The 24,141-nt window shown below is 41.3% G+C and overlaps 1 protein-coding gene across 5 annotated transcripts in view; it reads right to left on the bottom strand.

Annotated features, from left to right (window-relative positions):
* mxra7 (matrix-remodelling associated 7) overlaps positions 1 to 21,757 on the bottom strand; it is a 47,588-nt gene extending 25,831 nt beyond the window's left edge. For 2 of the 5 annotated variants that reach the window (XM_066704812.1, XM_066704814.1), the window contains exon 1: positions 21,124 to 21,754. In XM_066704812.1, the coding sequence (XP_066560909.1) occupies positions 21,124 to 21,537 (414 nt within the window). In that variant the 5' untranslated portion in view covers positions 21,538 to 21,754. Of the gene's footprint in view, positions 1 to 21,123 lie in introns of all 5 variants that reach the window. The other 3 variants (XM_066704811.1, XM_066704813.1, XM_066704815.1) reach the window with 3 other exon arrangements.
* Between the last annotated feature and the right edge of the window lie 2,384 nt (positions 21,758 to 24,141).

The raw sequence follows: 24,141 nt of genomic DNA, 5'->3' as shown, positions 1-24,141 counted from the left end.
ACATTAAAAACATTAACATTATCACAAATTAACTGCATGCTATTAAGAAATGGTACATTGCACCTATACTTTCAAATTTGTAAATGTGCGCCAATAGATTTGTTTGTCATCAACTTTATAAACAGACTTTTTAAACCTATAAAAGTGTCAACATTGTTTTCTCTGAGGTCAAGAAAGAAAAACAGAACAAAACACTCTGGTGACATGCATATGTTTTTTGAGCATGTGTGCAGGTTTTTATATCCCAGGGGTTGGAGTAAAAATCAAACACCATTTCCTAGTGGAGGCAAAACAGAATAAGGCACGAGTCTGTTGGACAACTTCTTCAGTTCTCAGCGAAATGCAACACCGAATCTCTGATCTCTGATCTCTGATCTCTTCTCAGAATTACTATCTTCTGCTCCTTCCTCTTTATTAAGACAGCAGTTTAGATAAGCGATACCACTCCCCTGGGACACCCGAGACACACAGAGAGACGCTTTGTCTCTCTCTTGCAGAGCTATATGGCTTATTCTGAAGGTGGAATATTGCTGTGTTTGTATGAAGAAAAACAAAAACTGGGATGTTAATAAAAATGGAGCATCTTGAGACCAAATATTTACAGAGAAGAAGAAATATACACCAATATTTTAAAATGAAACAAATGTTAAGTTCAGAGATTGCATGGGCTTTAATACATTTTCCCAAAAGACAGAAGACTGAAACAGTCACAGACAGTAAACCCATTCAACAAGGACTTTCACAAGTAAAATTCAGAAACAAAGGCCTTGACTTTAGCCCTAGTGTTTTCTGCATCCTGGAAAGTGGATTACAAAACTAACAAATTGTTGCCATGTGGTTGGGAGGTTGTCGGACTGTTAAAGTAGTTTTACTGTACAGGAGTAGAAGATATTGGGAGGGGGGGTTGTGTGGGCACTCTATCCCTTCTAAAATCGAGACTGTACATGAAGCATAAAGGGTTGTGAAATAGTTAAGCTGGTCTTGATCAAGCTGAGCTGAAAGCCCAGTTAACCAGGAATCCGATGCCAATGAGGTTTGCGGGCGTACGACTGTTCCGGCATGGCAAAGGAGTTTCAACTCAATTCTGAACTGCAGTGTACAGATACAGTAAAGGCTCAGACCCCGCAAAATGCTGCAGACACCAATCCATAGCCAAATACACAACACAGCCACATTTGTGGAGGGTGAAAACGGACTGCAGCCTTCTCTTATTCTGGAGAGCCCTATGCTCTGTTAACTCCACGTCCGAGTGGATCAGAATCTCTCACGTGTGTGCTGAAGCCCCTACTCACAGGCATAACAGCCATTTACACCTTTTACCTCTAATGACCAGAATAAATAATAAATAAATAATACTAATAAATTAAATGAATGACTACCTATCTATCTATCTATCTATAGCTCTAGAAAAAATTGAGACAACTTCACATTGATTTCTGCACTTGCCAGAGCTGTATGTATGTATGTATATATACACACACACACACACACATACATACATACATACATATATATATATATATATATATATATATATATATATATATATATATATACACATATATATATATATATGTACATATACACACACATACACACTCACCTAAAGGATTATTAGGAACACCATACTAATACTGTGTTTGACCCCCTTTCGCCTTCAGAACTGCCTTAATGCTACGTGGCATTGATTCAACAAGGTGCTGAAAGCATTCTTTAGAAATGTTGGCCCATATTGATAGGATAGCATCTTGCAGTTGATGGAGATTTGTGGGATGCACATCCAGGGCACGAAGCTCCCGTTCCACCACATCCCAAAGATGCTCTATTGGGTTGAGATCTGGTGACTGTGGGGGCCAGTTTAGTACAGTGAACTCATTGTCATATTCAAGAAACCAATTTGAAATGATTCGACCTTTGTGACATGGTGCATTATCCTGCTGGAAGTAGCCATCAGAGGATGGGTACATGGTGGTCATAAAGGGATGGACATGGTCAGAAACAATGCTCAGGTAGGCCGTGGCATTTAAACGATGCCCAATTGGCACTAAGGGGCCTAAAGTGTGCCAAGAAAACATCCCCCACACCATTACACCACCACCACCAGCCTGCACAGTGGTAACAAGGCATGATGGATCCATGTTCTCATTCTGTTTACGCCAAATTCTGACTCTACCATCTGAATGTCTCAACAGAAATCGAGACTCATCAGACCAGGCAACATTTTTCCAGTCTTCAACTGTCCAGTTTTGGTGAGCTTGTGCAAATTGTAGCCTCTTTTTCCTATTTGTAGTGGAGATGAGTGGTACCCGGTGGGGTCTTCTGCTGTTGTAGCCCATCCGCCTCAAGGTTGTACGTGTTGTGGCTTCACAAATGCTTTGCTGCATACCTCGGTTGTAACGAGTGGTTATTTCAGTCAAAGTTGCTCTTCTATCAGCTTGAATCAGTCGGCCCATTCTCCTCTGACCTCTAGCATCAACAAGGCATTTTCGCCCACAGGACTGCCGCATACTGGATGTTTTTCCCTTTTCACACCATTCTTTGTAAACCCTAGAAATGGTTGTGCGTGAAAATCCCAGTAACTGAGCAGATTGTGAAATACTCAGACCGGCCCGTCTGGCACCAACAACCATGCCATGCTCAAAATTGCTTAAATCACCTTTCTTTCCCATTCAGACATTCAGTTTGGAGTTCAGGAGATTGTCTTGACCAGGACCACACCCCTAAATGCATTGAAGCAACTGCCATGTGATTGGTTGGTTAGATAATTGCATTAATGAGAAATTGAACAGGTGTTCCTAATAATCCTTTAGGCGAGTGTATATACACACACACACATACACACATACATACATACATACGTGTATATATACAGTGCATCCGGAAAGTATTAACAGCGCTTCACTTTTTCCACATTTTGTTATGTTACAGCCTTATTCCAAAATTGATTAATTATTTTCCTCAAAATTCTACAAACAATACCTCATAATGACAACGTGAAAGAAGTTTGTTTGAAATCTTTGCAAATTTATTAAAAATAAAAAACAAAAAAAGCACATTTACACAAGTATTCACAGCCTTTGCTCAATACTTTGTTGAAGCACCTTTGGCACCAATTACAGCCTCAAGTCTTTTTGAGTATGATGCTACAAGCTTGGCACACCTATTTTTGGGCAGTTTCTCCCATTCTTCTTTGCAGGACCTCTCAAGCTCCATCAGGTTGGATGAGGAGCGTCGGTGCACAGCCATTTTCAGATCTCTCCAGAGATGTTCAATCGGGTTCAAATCTGGGCTCTGGCTGGGCCACTCAAGGACATTCACAGAGTTGTCCTGTCCTGTAGCCACTCCTTTGTTATCTTGGCTGTGCGCTTAGGGTCGTTGTCCTGTTGGAAGATGAACCTTCGCCCCAGTCTGAGGTCCAGAGCACTCTGGAGCAGGTTTTCATCAAGGATCTGTACATTGCTGCATTCATCTTTCCCTCGATCCTGACTAGTCTCCCAGTTCCTGCCGCTGAAAAACATCCCCACAGCATGATGCTGCCACCACCAGCTTCACTGTAGGGATGGTATTGGCCAGGTGATGAGCGGTGCCTGGTTTCCTCCAGACATGAGTTCAATCTTTGTTTCATCAGAACAGAGAGTTTTGTTCCTCATGGTCCGAGAGTCCTTCAGGTGCCTTTTGGCAAACTCATGTGCCTTCTACTGAGGAGTGGCTTCCGTCTGGCCACTCTACCATACAGGCCTGATTGGTGGAGTGCTGCAGAGATGGTTGTTCTTCTGGAAGGTTCTCCTCTCTCCACAGAGACACGCTGGAGCTCTGTCAGAGTTTCATGGGGTTCTTGGTCACCTCCCTGACTAAGGCCCTTCTCCCCCGATCGCTCAGTTTGGCCAGGCGGCCAGCTCTAGGAAGAGTCCTAGTGGTTCCAAACTTCTTCCATTTATGGATGATGGAGGCCACTGTGCTCATTGGGACCTTCAATGCTGCAGACATTTTTCTGTACCCTTCCCCAGATCTGTGTCTCGATACAATCCTGTCTCGGAGGTCTACAGACAATTCCTTGGACTTCATGGCTTGGTTTGTGCTCCGACATGCACTGTTAACTGTGGGACCTTATATAGACAGATGTGCCTTTCCAAATCATGTCCAATCAACTGAATTTACCACAGATGGACTCCATCAAGTAGAAACATCTCAAGGATGATCAGTGGAAACAGGATGCACCTGAGCTCAATTTTGAGTTTCATGGCAAAGGCTGTGAATACTTATACACTACTTTTTTTGTTTTTTATTTTTAATAAATTTGCAAAGATTTCAAACAAACTTCTTTCACATTGTCATTATGGGGTATTGTTTGTAGAATTTTGAGGAAAATAATGAATTTAAAATCTATTTTGGAATAAGCCTGTAACATAACAATGTGGAAAAACTGAAGCGCTGTGAATACTTTCCGGATGCACTGTATGTGTATATGCGTGTGTGTATATTATATATACACACACACATATACACAGTACTGTGCAAAGATTTTAGGAAGGTGTGAAAAAATGCTGTAAAGTAAGAATGCTTTCAAAAATAGATTATATTTATAAATTGACCAAATGAGTGAACAGAATAAAAATCTAAATCAAATCCATATTTGGTGTGATCACCCTTTGCCTTCAAAACAGCATCAATTCTTCTAGGTACACTTGCACAAGGTCAGGGATTTTGTGGGCATACAGTCAGGTGTATGATTAAACAATTATACCAAACAGGTGCTAATGATCATCAATTCAATATGTAGGTTGAAAAACAATCATTAACTGAAACAGAAACAGCTGTGTAGGAGGAATAAAACTAGGTGAGGAACAGCCGTTTGGCTAACATCTAACAAGGTGAGGTTGCTGAAGACCGTACATGCAGTGGTTGGCCAAGGAAACTTACTGCAGAAGATGAAGGACACGTCATGCTTACTTCCCTTTGCAATCGGAAGATGTCCAGCAGTGCCATCACCTCAGAATTGGCAGAAAACAGTGGGACCCTGGTACACTCATCCTACTGTCTAGAGAAGTCTGGTCAGAAGTGTCCTTCATGGAAGACATGCGGCCAAAAAGCCATACCTCCTCCAGAGGCCAAGCGACTCAACTATGCACAAAAACACAGGAACTGGGGTGCAGAAAAATGGCAGCAGGTGGTCTGGACTGATGAGTCAAAATGTGAAATATTTGGCTGTAGCAGAAGGCAGTTCCAGCCAAAGGGCTGGAGAGCAGTACATGAGTTTCTGAAGGCAGCAGTGAAGCATGGTGGAGGTTCCTTGCAAGTCTGGGGCTGCATTTCTGCAAATGAAGTTGGGGAATTGGTCAGAATGAATGGTCTCAATGCTGAGAAGTACAGGCAGATACTTATCCATCATGCAATACCATCAGTGAGGCAACTGATTGGCCCCAAATTTATCCTGCAGCATGACAACGACCCCAAACATACAGGGACAGTCACTAAGAACTATCTTCAGCATAAAGAAGAACTAGGAGTCCTGGAAGTGATGGTATGGCCCCCACAGAGCCCTGATCTCAACATCATCGAGTCTGTCTGGGATTACATGAAGAGAGAGAAGCAACTGAGGCTGCCTAAATCCACAGAAGAACTGTGGTTAGTTCTCCAAGATGTTTGGGCCAACCTACCTGCTGAGTTCCTTCAGAAACTGTGTGCAACTGTACCTAGAAGAATTGATGCTGTTTTGAAGGCAAAAGGTGGTCACACCAAATATTGATTTGATGTAGATTTTCCTTCTGTTCACTCACTTTGCATTTAGTTAATTGGTAAACAATCTATTAACATGTCTTTTTGAAAGCATTCTAACTTTACAGCATTTTTTCACACCTGCCTAAAACTTTTACACAGTACTGTATATATATATAAAATTAATTTCTTGCTGGTGAATCTCTGAAGTGTGTCTGGCTTGCCTGCTGTGATCTTTGAAGCAGTGCCTAAGACACTGTACTGCACTAAGTGGTTCCAGCTTCAGTAAGCTATTCCTGCCCTGGTGTTATTGAGGAATACACAAGTGTATTTAAAAGCTGAGATCCATCATTACTCAGATTTGCAGCAAAATATTGTAACTTGTAGTGTATTGTTACAATAAACTAGTATTATAACAAATTATTGTAACCAGATCAGGTAGTAGTGTGGAGACTATGTAAAGTGCTGGCTTCTCCAGTTCTCTAGTTTGGAGAAGAAAGTGGAAGGGAAGGGGCTCAATAGTGGCATAAAAGCCTGGGGAAAGCCAACTTTTGGACACTTAAAAATAGAAAACAAATATGAAGATTAAGGAGGAGCAGGAGAGGTTGAGACTTGAATAGTGTGGCCAGATTTCCTCTATATCTGTAAGTTGGCATGGCAGCGTGGCATGTGATTGGGACAGCAATGTTTTAAAACATTTTAAAAGTAATTTCCCTTTCGTAGTGTAAGGTTAAGGGACATGGGAGCGTTAGCCCTGCATGCACCACTGACGTCACAGAGCCAGTCACAAGATCAACACGGAGGCGGGCAGCTGTCTGGCTTCCCCAGGCTCTGCTGGGAGAACCAACATCGTCTTTGAGAGCGGAGAAACTTGTTACAACAGCATTGCACCAGGGAGATACTGAACGAATGCCTCATCTCTTCGTTGGGGGAAGAAAAGGCCTTCAGAGAGAAATGTCAAGACCTGCTGCCAAGACTATGACCATGGAACCAGCAGACCAGAACAGCCACTCGGTTATCTAGCCTCATCCAACAGGAGTGCCTTTGATATCAGATGACCAGTTCAGACAAGCATGCGTCAGCCTAGTAAGGAGCTGGCCATTCAACAAGCACACTAGGCCCATCCTTCAAGGGAATAGTCAACCACGATGCACATCCATTTCATGCAAGAATCACAAATATGTCAAAACATGCAGGGATGTCCAAGCATCTTCAATTCAACCATAAACGAACATGCCTGGACGAAACTCTGTTGCATTTAATATAAAAATAAGTGACGAAAATTACACGCACTAATTTATTTAGACGTTTTTAATTAGATTGTTTTAGCAGCTTTTTGCTTATATAAGCACTGGATGGATATGAACCTCACCATCTTTTACATGTCCTCCTCCCATTAAGAATGGTGAATAGTACTAATACGTTCCTCCTAAAACATAAACAGCTGTTAAATATGACAGCTTTTTAACAGTCAATTATAAATGTTGTATACATACATTTTGTGTTAATTTTTTTTTAGTAAGTGATGTCTTGCATTTTTATTCTTTTTGCATATAGATTTTTTACGTGTTTAGTAATAGCTTTTGTACTTATAGTTTAGTTTATAGATTTATAAGTAAATAACTGTCGGACATGTAGAATGGCACTCCTATTCATGGGCATTTGTCCCTGGTTGGTAAAACTTTAGTTACTGTGGATTTATTTGATTAGGGAAACGAAGATCAAAGTTTTCTTCCATGTCTAATTATAAAAAACAGAATATAATTGCAATTTAATTAGCCAGTCATTCACCTCATGTGCTCTACACCTAAGGACCTAGCTGGTATTGGTAGGAATGTTTCAAATACTATTTTCACAGGGTAAAATACCAAATGGAAGCAGGGATGTCTGGATGGATACACTGTCCATCAGTGCATCACACTGAATAAAATATTAAATAAAACTGAACTGGTCAACTGAATAAAATAGTGCAAGCATCAAAAACAGCCCATCCTCAACAAACATTGCCTGTAATGCCCAACTATTTGTGACTTACAGTTAAAAGTAATTTAAAATGTGCCTTTGTCCTGGTATTCATCCCAGGGACAGCCATAGCAGCATAAAAACTACTACTATGTAATGGACTTTAAAAAGGACATGATTCAAACCATTAAATCAGCTTACACAGGGTTGATTATGATTAATTATCTTGCAGTGACTCCACATCCTTAAGATTTCCTAAATTGGTCTTAGAGTCCATTTACATTTTTCTACAGATTAGTCATGTGGATTTTTTTTAAAGGAATTGATTTCCTTCCGTTATTCCGTTTTTTTTAATGTGCCGAAATACCTTGCTGTTAACTAGAGTTTGAAGCTCTGGGATGCTACAGCATGAAGGGTACTACATTAAAAAAACAGGTATTAGATTTTAGCGCACTTAATCACTTGTGAAAAGCCTTTTCAAAAGGTTGTTTATGACAGAATAGCGAATGAGCATAGCAACCACAAAGTGAAGGTGAGAAAATGTATTAAGTCTGGACACAAATTGTGTATATAATTTGTAAGATCACAATAAAGGTAACTAACAAGTGAAATGCATTTTGTCCCTATTCATTGGGTTCCTAGTAACTAATCTGTCAGAATAAAAGCAGACAGATTCTTGGGGGAGGCCAGAGAGTCAGGTTCAGTCTCTTGCAGTGACATCTTATTAAAAGAATGAGTCCTTCTTTTCATTTGAAATGCATGTATTTAACCTCCTGCTCCTCAACTCCTCTATCCACGACTGAAGAGACTCAGACTCCCTGCACTGTGGATGTCCACCTTTTGAGGAAAGAAATTACTTAAGCTTGTTCCCTCTGCCCTGGCTCTGCGAAACATCAGCGGCTGAGAAATGGGCTGAGTTGGCATACCATCCTTCACTGCCCCTGTAGCACTGCTGCACACTTTGCGTCTTTCAGCAACCCCCATTGCACTTAGGAGCTGTATGCCTCAGAGGTATTGCCTACAGTTGAATCAGCAGGATTGAAAAAACAAGAAAAACAAGTCTGTTGCACACAACTAAAGGGCTATTTTAAATCAGCTGCTTTTTCTATTTATTTCACTTCTTACCCATTTCTTCATTAACATCATCGTCATCCAAGTCACTCGCTTTCTTGCTATTCTTTTCTGTTATGCCAAGAACTCGTTAGGTCAGTGTGTTTGGCTTGTATCAAAAGCCATGTGTGGGTGTACAATGATAGTGATTAGAGCAGGCTTGTTTTAGGGTTACCTTATTTTAGGGACAATAATTATTTTGGAGTCCCATTAGAAACGGGTTATTTCTGATGTTTTTACTTGCGTGTTGATCACAGAAATCAGCCCTGCCAGTGCAGAACAGCTGGACAGCTTGGCCTGCTTCCCACACTGGCGTCTGACAAGAGTCTGGAACTCTCCTGCTGCAAAGACAACTTCTCTGCTGCTGCCATGGAGGAGCACAAGGGCAAGAGCAGAGCCAAGAAAAGCTGCATTAGCACTGCATCTCAGGTCCCCACATTCTTTAGAAAGATGTCTGAAAAACAAGGGCCACTAAAATTATCAGTTTTACGGCAGAACTCTTGATGGGAATTCTTGGGAGGATGTACAGGATCTTCTGGTTTTGTTCCAAAAAACCTTTTGTTTTTACTACTAAATTATCTACTTGGTAAATAAATAAATAAATAAATAAATAAATAAAATAACTGAACCCGAGATCATTTTCATGAGACCAGGAGGCAAGAGGCCAAAGACATTTTACTTTGTTTATGGCACTTAAACAGTAAACCCTGTTCTTTCAATACATGGGCTTTCCAGAACATTTAACAGTATAAATGTAGCCACTCAATGCGCTTCCTTACAGTTAATTGAATTCCACATGGGCTCAGCCTTGAGGGGCTGTCTGCCTGCCTCGGTCTGCAGGCTCCTGAATGCACATCTGAGAACCATGTGTGTGGCGTCAGCCCTCTGCTAAGCTGTCCCAGTGACAGGGTACTACAATGGCTACAGCGAGGTATCTCTGTCAAGGGCAGAGTCAGCAGCCATGGCACGAAGGCACAGTACACAAAACTGGCATACAGTGCATTTTTGCAGTGTGTGGTGTATGTCAATGGGATGGGGTTAGAAATCTCCAAGGCATCGGTTTATCTCACACTGCATCTTCTCCAGCAGCTGTGATGGTCACCGACATCCATAAACAACTGGCAAAACAGGGTCCCTTCTATCACAGGGCGATCAAGTGAGTCTTACAAGCTTTCCAGAGAAGAAAGTGACATTCCCAACCCAATTTCCTTGTTAGTATTAAGACCCTGAAGTGTTTATTTGCTTCATTTCATTTTAGAGCTCAAATGTTTAAAGAATTAGAAACGCAGAAGTCACTTCTGCTGTGGAGAAATACCTACCATCACTCCAGAGGCCTCAGAAGGCCACTACCCATGGCTCTGTAGTTCAATGACTCCCCAGTTTTATACCCTCAAAGCAATGGGCTCCAAAATGTAATATCTGCAGCACAGGTGTGAATTTACAGTCATAGAATTTGTTCAGCATTAGAAAGCCATTCAGGTGCCAGAATGTAAACTTAGTCCCCTATAGGAGCTCAATGCCATCTTCTTCAATGCCTAGGTCGTCTAGGACATGCACAAAACCGAGCAGACACTAACACTTCAGTATCTGGTAGCCTGTCCTTGTGCAGACCTGTGCAGACATCCAAGAGGCTGGCATTAAGTGATCACTAAGTGAATGCAAAAGGAGCTTAATTGTGGCCTTGTCATTGCTTTATTAATCACTGGGAATCGTGGGATTCCGTGTCACTCAACAACAGCAACAGCAAATTAAAAATATTTTCCTTGTACTGATCTGATCATCTCTCTCTCAAAACAAAATTGGTTTGCTTGCTCTCCACAACCCACTATTGCTGCAGACAATGTATTAGTAACAGCTTATGATTCCCTGCCCCTGAAGGAAGCCAGCCAAAACAGCCATCATACTATTGTGAAAGAGTACTTGGCGACACTGAATATATTTATTTTTACATTTTTTGGAAGATAAGAGAGAAATATAAACAAACTTAGTATACATTAAAAAATAGACTGCAGAGCATATTTTGAGATGGCTGAATTTAAAATATGGGTATTTTATCCCTAAATCACATCGTTGGCATTTCCTGAAGTTTCTTTACTCTCTGGTGGTCCTGCCAAGTTCTCCATTAAGCCTTCAGTTACTTCTCCATGCTCTTTAACTACTGTGGCAGAAACAAAAAAACAGTCTTCAACTTTATCAATGTATAGTTCTGCACTGACAAGACATGTATACAAATAGCTTCAAATAATTACAAATAAGTGGCATTAGCAAGCCCTAAACTGAAGCGGTTACCATCATTTCTGATTGTTGTCTTCAGTTAAATGTCTGTAAATCAGCTGGCGGGTTTGGAAATATGGTTGTCAGGCTTGCCAACTCACACTGCCCCAGACAGCTCTCTGGAGGAACTGCAGGAACACAGCACAGGCACAGGCACAGCAGGAAAACAGTCTGACTCTCGGAGAAGCCCACAGTGCGTCAGTTCATGTTATGAAGTGCGTGCAGACAACATAGCCTTATGTAACATGAGCACAAAGAGCTCCTGTTGTTTTTTGTTTTTCTGGTGTCACTAGAGGGAAGGGTAACCTTTCAAAAAAGGAAACACAGCCACCCTGGCACAGGCACCTGGGGTACACTTCACTGACTCATGGTAAAAAAAAGTTTTTCCATCTCTGGTCTCAGACCTAATATAGCAGAAAGCCTGATCCTGGGTTGGGCAAGTTCCCCAGAGGAAGACTGTATTGGATCAGTAACAGGCACATTTTATGTATTCATGCATCAGGCACCTTTAAGGCATGGCAACCTACTGGACTTACAGGAGTTCCCAATCCATTCCAATGAAAGTTACATTTTCTAGGCTTCCCTTTAACTGACCTTCATAGTGGGTTTGAGCAATTCAGGGTTAATTAAGGTGCATAAGACATCTGAAGTATTGAATGGCTTAATTACAAAATACAGCAGCTTTTCCTTTTACTTGTCTATTGATTTCAAGATTTTGTCGTAGTTTGTGCAACACTTTTATATGACAAAACTTAAAGTCAGAAGTCTTGCCCTGGATCTGTGCATTCTGTCAAAAAAAATAAACCAACATCATCATTGAGGCTGCGAGTTCAGTGATGGGACATTTACAGTTCGCTTTTTGCTTGTTGTTTTGCTCCGTGAAGAGTAAAGCAGCTGCATTTATCTTTCTGACATCTGTTTCTGTGATAAGAGGCTGAAGCCCCATAACAGAGAATAAGTAAGCCTGTAGTTACAGCGGTGTACCTACTTGCTTAAGACTTAATTTCTGCATTTGCCTGAGGTGGAAAATGGTGTTACCATTAACCTCCTATTTGGAAAACCTGCAGAACCAACACATTATCTAGAAAAGGAATCTGCATGGTTTTTTTCTAAGGAGATTGGGAAAGTTCTCTCGTACAAGCATCTCCTCACCATCTTCTAAATTACAGTCTCATATTATCCTGTCGTGACTACTCCAATGTGGACCCCTGAGCTGTCCAACTCATGGGATGCCCTCTTTCACAGAGGTGGCAGAAGGGTAGCTGTAGCCAGTCCAGCTCCCAACGTTCAACCTCAGTAACTACTACAATGCACAGGGTGAATCATGGTCACACAATCTTGGGCAGGCCAGGGTTAAGGCAGTCTGTGTAGAGGGAGCTGTGAGTCCATTTCCCTCTCCCTCCTTCTCTAGGAGCTCCAGCCTTGAGAACACTAACAGTAGAGGCCAGCACACTGCTCCAAAGGGAAATTCCAACGGCAAGAGGTCAACAGCAACGGGAGCAAACAGCACAGAGATACGCAGATTCCATTACAGAGAGTAGTAGGACAGGGAAATACAGAAATTGGCATCTTTTCTCCAAAATTCCTATACTCTTTATATATGCTCTCATTTTAATACTTCACCTAAGTGAACAGAAAAACATGAGCAGTCAGTCGGTACCAAAACATGATCTTTTGGGTTTTAGAAAACCATAGAAGATGGAAGTCCCCCTGACTGTTGCCTTTGACGATTATGTTTACATTGTTGCTTCCACTATTATCAGGATCAAACCAGGATCTCTTTATATCATCTTCACTGAACTATATTCTCTGGATAGTTATGGAAATGCTCAGCCCCTCATTGCTCCTCTCACAGATATACCTACTCTACATACACTACACAGATAACTAGGAGCCAGACCTCAGATAACAGACACAGATAGATTTGCATAAACAGAGCCTATTTTCTGGGAAGCAGTCGAATGATCTAGTGCAGCTCCAAACTTCATCGAGTGACACAACCAGCAAAAGCCTCCGCTCGGAGAGCAGATTGGGCCCTATGCTCCAGACAGAGCTGGTTCCAGGGCAGTGTCACCACTGTTTGGGATTTGGATTCTTCACTTGAGCAACAGGCCAAGTGCTGTCTGTACTGGGTGGGCTTTACATTGGCCAGGGACTGCTCATCTTAGTACACAACTGCGACCTCTATCACTTAGCCTGGGTGTGCAAGGCTACATTGTTATCAGTGACTACTGTATTAGTCCCCCCCCCCATCCAATCCCAAGAAGCTATTGCTCTGTTGATACAGTGGGCTCAAAGTGTGAAAAGAAAACTGGTAAATCGGTGTAACACAATTCGGAAGGTGTGCGTCTGTCCTCATGATAGTGCAAGAGCTATAGCAGTGAGCTCTGGTTGTCCGTTTCAAATTGGAAGCCCACCAAAGACAAAAATGTCCTGTTCCCAGATTAAATTAAATGGGGGAAGGAAAGCTGAATGGGAGAGGAAATAATAAATAAAAACCCCAAAAGAGCAAACATTGAAGTTTAATCTTGGGAGAATTAAAGGAACAGGAATTTGCCGTGGTTTTCCTGTTAGTGCCCATGTATACAGATATGTATAAACCACAACAAAAATAAACTGCAGCTAGAGCTGTACACTCTGCCACTGAACACAAGCAAACTAAAGAACCAAGGCACCCATATAGGTTACGAGTTCCTGAACATCATGTCAACTTTAAAACCTAAACTACCCCTTAACTTGTCATGGGGCCAAGTGGCGAATTATCATTTTTTATGTGTGTTATTTTAAGCACTGAAAAATCTCCATGGGAATTATTTTTGGTTTAATTAACTTATTGCTTCTGTTATGTACTCAATCTACCAAAGTTAACTTTCAAGCGGGAGAAAAAAATGCCAGGAAACATATTAAACACACATTCTGGTGGGTTTAAGAAATGTGCTTATTTTTCCTGCAGGTGTGCCTCCAACCGTTTTAGAAGAGCATTTCATTTAACATCTGGAGCAGGTATCGCTGATGCAGATGCGAGTCTTGGGATGAAGATAGACTTAGGAACAAACGGAGATCAATTTCTTGTGTGTACATTCTTAAGGAATGCATAGCACAGTTTGAAGAATTGAGTTGGCCGGTGTGTATTATTTTAGCTAAGGTTAAATCAATACATTAAATCAATACATAAATAAAACAGTACTACATGCACACTGGTCAGATACCAGTGTAACCAACATATGATGCAATGTAAATTATTTTAAATCCTGTCTCAGGAAAAAACACATTAAGTATACTAGACTTGCTGAATTTTATGATGTGCCCTGGAGGAGAGCAGGGAGGTTTGGCAGAATTTTTTTTTTTTTTTTTAACCGAAAATGCATTACCATTTATGGCCTGCCTCCCATTCCATTCCTGAAATGATGCAACAGAATGCAATAAGTTAATACAGCTTCCTGGGAGGGGGGTTAGGGCACAACACTTTAGCCTGTCAGTGAGATCCTTTTAAAGTTTGTGTGTGTGTGCGTGTGTGTGTGTGTAATATGCAGGGTCCATACACTGTCAACATCAAAACTCCATACTTTTTTCAGACTTCCACAGACGGATGCAATGCACAAAATTTGCACCTGGTTTTCTGAAAGATGTCAGAATGTAAAGATACATATGGGTACCACGACCACCCTCAAATGCTAAACCTTAAAAATAAAAAAAGGAAAGACTGGACATAAGTGGGATAAAATGAAGACAAAATTGGGCTAGCAGTTCTTCCATTGTGTGTTAAGTGTTGAAGCACTTAAAAAGGGCCAATTGTGCCAAATTCTTGGCAGGGGAACAGGACTGGTAGTTGACTTGTTGGGCTTTTTTTTTTTCCAAAACCCTGCTTCTTGCTCTGACAGACGACCAAATATAGATTGGGCTCACTATCTGATGGATTGATTTCATGCGGCAGCAATTCGATCAACAATCCAAAGAATGTGCAGTATAATCCTGTGTGAAGCAAATGGAGACCCAGAGCCCTCAGTGTGAGGTGACAAAAACCAGTCTACAGTCAATATCCCTAGCAAATTGTGCACCACAGCCAAGCCAGCAAGCCCATCTGAGCCGTCAGTATGCAAGTCCAGAGTTCAAAAACCCAGACTAGGCATTTGCACGATGAAAAAAGCAAAGCCATAAATTGGATCCTGACAGATGCTGCAGTGAATTGAGCAGGCTAGACTGCTCAGCTTGAAAAATGGATCACAAAATAGTCTTGAAGTCCCTGCGGAGCATTTTATGGAGATGGAGGACAGTCATAACATGCTGGGGACATGGAAAGGGAGAAAAGCAGAACTGAAATAAATGGTCTCCAATTTTCCAGCCATCTTCAATTACTTAACTGGCATAACAGAAAGTACACTAATCATTCAGGCAGGCTTTGTCGATCCCCTTTAAAGAGCAGTCATAATTTAGAAAATTGACTTGGGGAAGGGGGGGATGTGGACTGCTGAAAATATTACATTGAAGCTAGGAAGGTAAGGTGTCTATTCCCAAGTGATTTAATGCTCTGTTTAATAGACTTTTACACACAGGTATAGAGCTCTGTTATATTACTGACCTTATAAAGACAATCTAGTCACTTGCACCTAAATGAATAAGTATCAGTTGCTATTTCCTGAGTGTTCCACCTCTTAAAATATGATTGTGAAAGACCTAAACAGAGCACTGAGCAGTATGATTGATTGGGAGATAGTCATTAAGAAAGTACTTTTCTTCTTTGGTTAGAGGGGGGAATGAAAGGGGATCGAAGGGGCCATCTACTATGCTGGATGTTAGAAGATGAAGCCACGTTTTTATACTGTATTTAATTTCAAACTCCAAATATTTCAATATTTCACTGTGACTCAGTACAGACTAAACAGGAAAATATCTGAAACTAAGAGTGTAAACAAATTTACTATATACACTGAAAATATCCATCCATGTAAAAATCTGCATTCATGTGGTCTTTTATTACTTCCTCAAAGAAGGGCAGTAGAACGCAAATGTTTTTTCCTGCTGTGGAATGTATATTAATACATATACACACTTCTTATATTCCTGTCTAGATTTGAAAAAAAAAAAAAAAGCACATTATCAGTGAATCCCATTAATTCAAGTCAGGTGCAAATACTATTTAATCCTGACTGTGCTCTCTTACCAGGACGGTCTCAAAATGGTTTGGAAAGTGCTGTCCGCATGGTTTACATTTTTGAAAGCTTATGCGTTCTTGTAGGTTTGTGGAGGCAAAGATAACCAGCTTCAAAACATGACAGAGCACAGATGCACAACGCATAGTTTACCACTTTAGAAGTTAGATAAAGAGTTTGCTCATGAAAGTGTGCACAGATACCCAGCATTCCATGGGACAAGGCTCAGAGGCCTGTTATTACTGGAGGAGCAGGTGCTGGAATTCATCCCAGGCCTTCACAAGATCCCATTGCTCCCGGTGACAAATAACTCTCTACTGATATACAGAAGACCCCAGAGTGTTTGAGGTTGTGTTTAAAAGTCACAGGGTTTAACCACAGCCCACAGTACCCTATTCAGGGTCACACGCCAAAAAACTGAACAGCCAGCAACATGAACCAAATATATGAAAACCTAAAATAAATCTAGAGACATGTTGATAATGATATGGCTAAATTCTAGTATAATTGATATTCATAAGATTTACCCTTTCTACAGGGGCCCATTTCAGGATAGGTAACAGCCCTGCTCCACAGACCTGCCTGAGCTGTGATATTCCTTCAGCCTTTGGGATTTTCATGGGTCACAAAAACAGACTCTTTTAAACATATCCACGGCACCACCTGAAAAATTCACTTGAACAACACGAAAAACACTGCTATTCACATCCAAGACACAGGACTGTCATGTAGATGGATGATATTAGCGGGCTACATTTAACGTCATGTAAAACAAATGACAAAAATTAACCCTGTATGGAGGGAAAAGAATTTCACAGATTTATCCCCAGTACTGTTTTGTGGCACTAGGATCTACACAACAGACAAAACCCTGCACACAATCGGTATTACTGGGCCGGTAGAGCGGTTTTCGCCATCGCCTTGACCTGTGGAATTTGGTGACGTGTGTTTGCCAGTGTGCTCTATGCCCCAGGGCTCCACAGCTTGGCAGAGTCCTCTTCTGCAACTCAGCAGAAAAGGAAAGCAGGAAATGTGGTTCTCATTACACACCACAAAACTGTGGAGGCTTAAGGAATAAAAACTGTGCTGTCTCTGTTCCAGGGGGGAGCACTCTACATGCACATATTAACCCCTGGGTATTAGAAGTCAGGGGTCATGTATACATCAATGCCACACAACTGTACTATGAAGACATCATCTGTTTTGACACTCAGGCGTTGGCCAAAAATGGTATACAAAGTTAAACGCAGTTCTATAAAACCATACAATACACACACTCCTGCAAAGTCCACTTCTGTATGGTGATGTGCTGTTAGAATATGTGCATTTGCTGTATTCAGGACCAAAATAAATTAATGTTGATTTTGGAATTCTGATGAGAATCACATTTTTGTTATATCACTCCAGTCCTGGGATTCATTACACTGACTTCCAGCAAAGTTTATGGTACTTCTCAGGTTTTAATTTTGACTTGCAAAGCTGATCAAATAAAAGGAGCGAAAAAAATGCAAAAACAGTGCTTTTTCATGGCTTACAAAAATGCAAAAACTTAAATGCATGGCATAGATCTAAATGCTTTACAGCATTTATTATTTTACATAGTAAGCAATAGATTTTGGAAGATCAGTGCAAGACCCTGGCTGCCCTGAATGAAAGGGCTTTTCAATATATTTTGAATGTAACTGTTTTGATGGTTTATCCAGTAAACCCAATGCTACAGGCTTAGTTACAAGAATTAATAATAATGGAATTCACCTCTTCATGGGCAAAGCAACAGGATTTAGTGTTCAACTAGCAGTATTTCTGAACCATTATTGACACATATTCCCACCCTCAATGATTGTGGAAAATGAAAACAACCTCTTGACTAAACTACAGTGCAGGTCAGGACTAGAAAGTACCAGAATATATGTAACAGAATCAGTAAATGATGTGGCTCTGCAGCTTCAAGATATTATCACATCCAAGTCATTGTCTACTAATCATTGCTTAGGCTTTGGCAGGTAAGACGCAAGAGTTCTAGATTACTGAGAACACTATCACTGAAAGCATCACAGCACCGCAGGGTTTTTCAACAAAGATAACCCTGAAGGAGCAGCAGATTGGAGTATCTGTCCATAGGACCACTTTAAGCCGTACACTCCACAGAGCTGGGCTTTACGGAATAGTGGCCAGAAAAAAGCCATTGCTTAAAGAAAAAAAAGCAAACACGTTTGCTGCTCACCAAAAGGCAAGTGGGAGACTCCCCAAACATATGGAAGAAGGTATTCTGGTACTAAAATTGAGCTTTTTGGTCATCAAGGAAAACTCTATCATTACCCTGAGAACGCCGCATCATGCTGTGGGGATGTTTTTTTTTTTTTTCTTTAAATCGGCAGGGACTGGGAAACTGGCGCTAAATACAGGGAAATTCTTGAACGAAACCCATTTCAGTCTTCCAGAGATTTGAGACTGGGACGGAGGTTCACCTTCCAGCAGGACAATGACCCTAAGCATACTGCAAAAGCAATGGTTTTAAGGGGAAACATTTAAATGTCTTGGAATGGCCTAGTCAAAGCCCAGACCTCAATCCAATTGAGAATCTGTGGTATGACTTAAAGATTGCTGTACACCAGCGGAGCCCATCCAACTTGAAGGAGTTGGAGCATTTCTGGAGAATGGGCAAAAATCCCAGTGGCTAGATGTGCCAAGCTTATAGAGACATACCCCAAGAGACTTGCAGCTGTAATTGCTGCAAAAGGTGGCTCTACAAAGTATTGACTTTGGGGGGTGAATAGTTATGCACGCTCAAGTTTTCTGTTTTTCTTGTCTTATTTCTTGTTTGTATCACAATAAAAAATATTTTGCATCTTCAAAGTGGTAGGCATGTTGTGTAAATCAAATTATACAAACCCCCAAAAAAACAATTTTAATTCCAGGTTGTAAGGGAACAAAATAGGAAAAATGCCAACGGGCATTTCACAAGGCACTGTACCTGTATATTCCAATACCTGACTGACTGTAACTATTCAGGTACTCCAGTTGCCCCACTCGTATAGGCTGAACAGTGAATAGAATGCCAAGTTTCCCTGGCTGTACCAGTGTGCATTTGTCAAGGGGATTGTTTGAAAACAGAGCCTATTTCTGATACAGGTAAATACAGTAAGGGACTTGAGCAAAATGCAAATTGTTAATAATCTCCGATTGCTAAAATGTTTGGACCACGTTCATTTTTATAAATTTATTCTTCTTCGTTATTTTGTCGGGGTAGACTCATACAGGCGTCCAAATGCTCCAAGCTAATGCAGCCGAGAAAATAGAGACTCTCGTCAAGGGATGTTAAAGCCCTAAACTCGCACCTGGAGATCTCTGGAGAGATTAAATGCAGCCAGCTGTCCACTGGGCCTGTGATACCTCTTCACAGTGTCTCCGTTTGTGATGCTGTCATGCGGAGCAGCTGCAGAAATGCACCCCATTCCACCCTTCATGTCTCACATTGCTCCCACTGAGGGCACTGTGCTAAGTAGGGCAATCACAGAGCCTCTGGCCTCTCTCATCGCCAGCTGAGAATGTCCTCAGCCTAGCACAGACGGGCAGCCCTAAGGCAGATTGGCTGATAAACACTGAAAGTACATTCATAATGATGTACAGGACACAGCAGTGCCCGATTGCTCCATAAACACTGTGACAACTAGAGACAGTTCTCAGATTCCCTGGTGTGAACAGTCAGTGTAATCCTTGTGTCTGGGCTGCAGGATCACAGTGCCCTGGTTAATAAAGGGGCAGCATTCAAATAACATTGGCCTGTGGGATTTTTTGTTTGTTTATCTGGGGGGTGGGCAAACTACTAATGTTATAAATACTAACACCAGGGACACCTAAATCCGATTTTAAAACCATATATTTCAGCACATGGTGGTGTTTCCTGAATTGGAAAAATGCATCTAATTTTAAGATTCACTGATATCAAGGTATAGCTGAGTCAGTAAGTATAAAACGGGACGTTTCGTTTGCCAGGTCATTGTCTTTACCATGCATTTATCTCTGGGTTAAAATATGTAGAGGACTGTGAAATCCGGACGACTCTTAAGGGTGATTTAGAAATAATACACCGACCATTGCGGTACAAAGGAGTTTCTAAATGCTCGGCCAGATAAACTTCATGAAACACGCAGATCGCTGCTGCTATACGCGCATCTCATGAAGACAATGACTTGCATTAAGATTGAACTGCTACTGATATTTTCTAAATAAACAACAATACCAGTAAAAAACGAAATGCAATTCTAAATTATATTACTAAAACTATTCCACATCTTCAAAACAACAGTTGTGCCAATACATGCGCCTCTTTGTGTCAGATGCAGCGAGTGTGATCCAAGCGCATCAAATATCTACCAAAAAAGTGCATTAAATCACAGTGGGGAAAAAACGGATAATGCGCTTTTCCTGAATCTTACATTAGAGATGATACACATTGAAAACATGGCATGCTGTGCAAGGTCACCTCTCTTGCCCACGACTGGAAACAATTAGTCAATGTACTGTATTTAAACGCAGCACAAGGCGGATTATTCTGGAAGCAGTGTGAATTTCCGCTGCTCCCACTTGTCGTGTCAATGTTACAATATGCGCATTGCCAAGTGTTATCAAACGGGTATAAATCATTGATGAAGGGTGCATTGTTATGCTGTGTGCAACATACTGGTGCACTGCTTACGGAGACGGCAGATGCAGAAATAACACCCACCAATGTATCAACAGCTTGTAATTAGGCTCTGGTTAAGTCTTAGACTGATCAAATAGAGGTTTTAAAGTACGACTGTGTTTTATCAACTTTTTACGCATAATATACGTAGGCAATCTTTAATTAAACGACCAATAAACAATCATGTCCACCTGCCACGTTAGGTCTTGTGCTCATTCCCCTTACCTGTCTGTCCGTTATCTCGGGGTTGTCCTCCCTCTCCGGGGGGCTCGGCTCTTCGTCCTCCTCCACCGTCTCTCCATCCGCGGCTCCGATCTCCTCCACCACCGGAGCCGCGGCCGCCTCTACCTGCTCTTTTCCCTGCTCTTGCTTCATTTTAAACTCTTCTGCCTTTGTGTCGGTCTCTTGGCTTAACTCCACCGGTTCCTCTTCTCCCCGTGTGGACTCCCCCGGGTCTCCGCTTTTCTCGCCCTCCGTCGCCTGCGCCGCCGCCGCGTCTCCCGGTGTGGTCATTCCTCTGTCGGCGGCTGGAGCGGCAGACCACATTTTAACCAACGCAGAGGCGACAATTACGGCCAGAAGCGTGAAAAAGATTGCAGGCACTGCTAAGTACATGTCTATGCCCAGGTCTACATCCATGGTTATTTTCAGTAGTTCAATGCGATTTAGTCAGTTCTTCCGAATTGCGTTTGCTTGTTTTCACGCCCTTTTCCTCTCCGCGCAGCACCCTGTGCAGTGTCCCGGTGCTCAGGCGGGCTGTGCGTAGCGGTCAGTGCCGACTGTGCGCCGCATCCCCCGACTCCGCGCACCGACGCGCTCCCTCCGACCCGCGCCGCTTCCACAGCACCGCGTCATCGCCTAAGCCCCGCCCTCTCCCAGATGGACATGGCCATGGTCGCCTTCTCTAGCGCAGATGTCCGCAGTTCTGCGCAGATCCCACTGTTGGAGCCGCGCAGAACTGCGACAATGTGCGCTACACGAACAAGACCTTTCTTTTAAAGAGCCCTTGCCTTTCCCACTTGCACCACGACTCCAGGTAGTGTAACGGAACCGATACAACATGACGTAACCCCATCCGTGTGGAAATAAACGATGTGGTGGTTCATGTGTGCTTTAAATTGTGTGTATTTCACTTATTTTCTAATGATAGAGGTCAGCTCCCAAAATAAGTAAAGTAGCTTTTCCAGTTGGAAAGGTCAGGTGTTATCTTTTGATTTGAGGAAGTAGTATGCAGGTATATGTAGTATTTGTTTGAAAAGTCTTCTGAATCTGAAAGTATATACATAAAAAAAGAAACCTTCAGGCAGTTGAAGGTGTTAATTTGTGCTGATATGTCCCACATGAAAAAAGGGTAATTGTTTCCTTTAAATTTGGAGAAATAAATTATTGCAAATATATATATTTATTAAAAAAGCTTTATTTGTCAATTACAATATTTATTGATTAATTTACTCCAGTTCCTATCAACAATCATATACAACTTCCAAGGTCTACATTTGACAACTCATTTATACCAGGAAACAGGTACCCAAGGCAGATCACAACTTACACACTCCAGTGCCAGGCATGTATGGTTGTGTATGCAGCGCCATGACCCAAAACCACCTACAGTGCAATACCTACAAGATGGCTGACCTGTCACAGAAAACAAAATGGCACTCTGCTACACCAAAACTCTGATGCTTTAATCTCAAACCATTTACACATGTCCATGTCACTGTCTCACCATCTGTCCTACTACAGCATGAGAAAAGTTTAATCTGGGCCCACTTGTCCATTCACTCCAGCCCGTTACTCCAAGACCTTTTGGCAGAATGAACCCCACTCTCAACACACACAAACACACACACACATACTCACTCACTCACGGGCACACACATGCACCCCCCCCCCAATAGAGCTCCCACATCAATGAATACAAAATATTTATTTTGAACATACCTGCCCCTGTCATTTGTAGTAGTATTTGTTATCAGTTCTCTCAAAAAAAATGAGTACATGTTTAGAGAATATTGCTTTAACTCAATCGGCATCATAGAAATCAGTTTGACTTTTTTTTTTTTTTAATTTCCCCTCTCTCCATACCGCTTCTTTAAGGAGGAATTTCCACAGGTTCAACATCAAACAGGCACTTATTTCCAAAGGGGAGAGGCAGAACTTTTAACCAGAACACACAATTCTACATGGGACAAACTGTCAGTGTTTTCTTTGTTATACAGTATTTAACAAAGTAATAAATGCTCTTAAAAGTCATCAAATCATAGTGAAGAGTAAAACATTTAACCCCACCATCCTAGAAGAAAGTTAAATTTTCTTTAACATTTCAGATTTGGCTATATTAGGTGAGAAGAGTGCTGAACTGAAAAAGCAAACTACTCTGAAGCCTGGGAAATGACACTGTGCATTTTCATTCAGGAGTAATACATAAAGGGTCAAGACTGGTGAAAAAGGTAAATTCACTTTAAATAGATCAGAGTTTACATCATACAAAACAAACAAACAAACCAACAAACAATCGAGAAATGCATCAAATGTTTTTCACTGATAATAAAATAGGCAGACTGGTTTAATTAATTGTTTTCTAGCAGAATTCGTTCCTTTTTGGAATACTTAGAATTTCATTAGACAATACTTCCCTCTTATCACTCATTAAACCCTATACCAACAAGTGAATGTGCAGCTCAAATTCCAGAAAGGAAGAAAGAAATAATAAATCAGGGATAAAGAAACCTAATTGGGTGTGCTGCAGGTCCTCATTATAGCATAATTTCAAATCATTTAATAAGTATTTACTGAGACTGATTTCCGAACAGTCATGTTAAGGTTCGATTTTTTTTTTGATTCAGCTAATAAACACACAACATTTCTTGAAAGGAACTAATCCTTTTTGATATGCAGAGTAAGCAAACATTATTGTTAAGGGTTGTGACTGAAGTTAAGAGCTGACAGATTCTGCAATGCAAAGAGATTACAGCTCTCAAAAAACTGAGAGATAAGTTCAGGAATAAACACACTTCTATGTATCCCTCCTTTTCCAGAAAGAACATTAAACGAATGTGGGCTCTTACAAATGTATCACATGATTACATGATCCACCTTCAGACTTTTATTCTTTATGCGAACTGAATACGATCAAGGAATGTCACATTTCACCCTGTGTGTGAGGTAATTCCACCATTATAAAATCTGTTGCGTGGGGAAGGATCTTTTCAGAACGATTATTACAAAATAATAAAAATTACA

The sequence above is a fragment of the Amia ocellicauda genome, chromosome 5, assembly GCF_036373705.1.
Source record: "Amia ocellicauda isolate fAmiCal2 chromosome 5, fAmiCal2.hap1, whole genome shotgun sequence".
In the NCBI taxonomy this organism is placed as follows: domain Eukaryota; kingdom Metazoa; phylum Chordata; class Actinopteri; order Amiiformes; family Amiidae; genus Amia; species Amia ocellicauda.
This window is presented reverse-complemented; position numbering and strand designations above follow the sequence as displayed.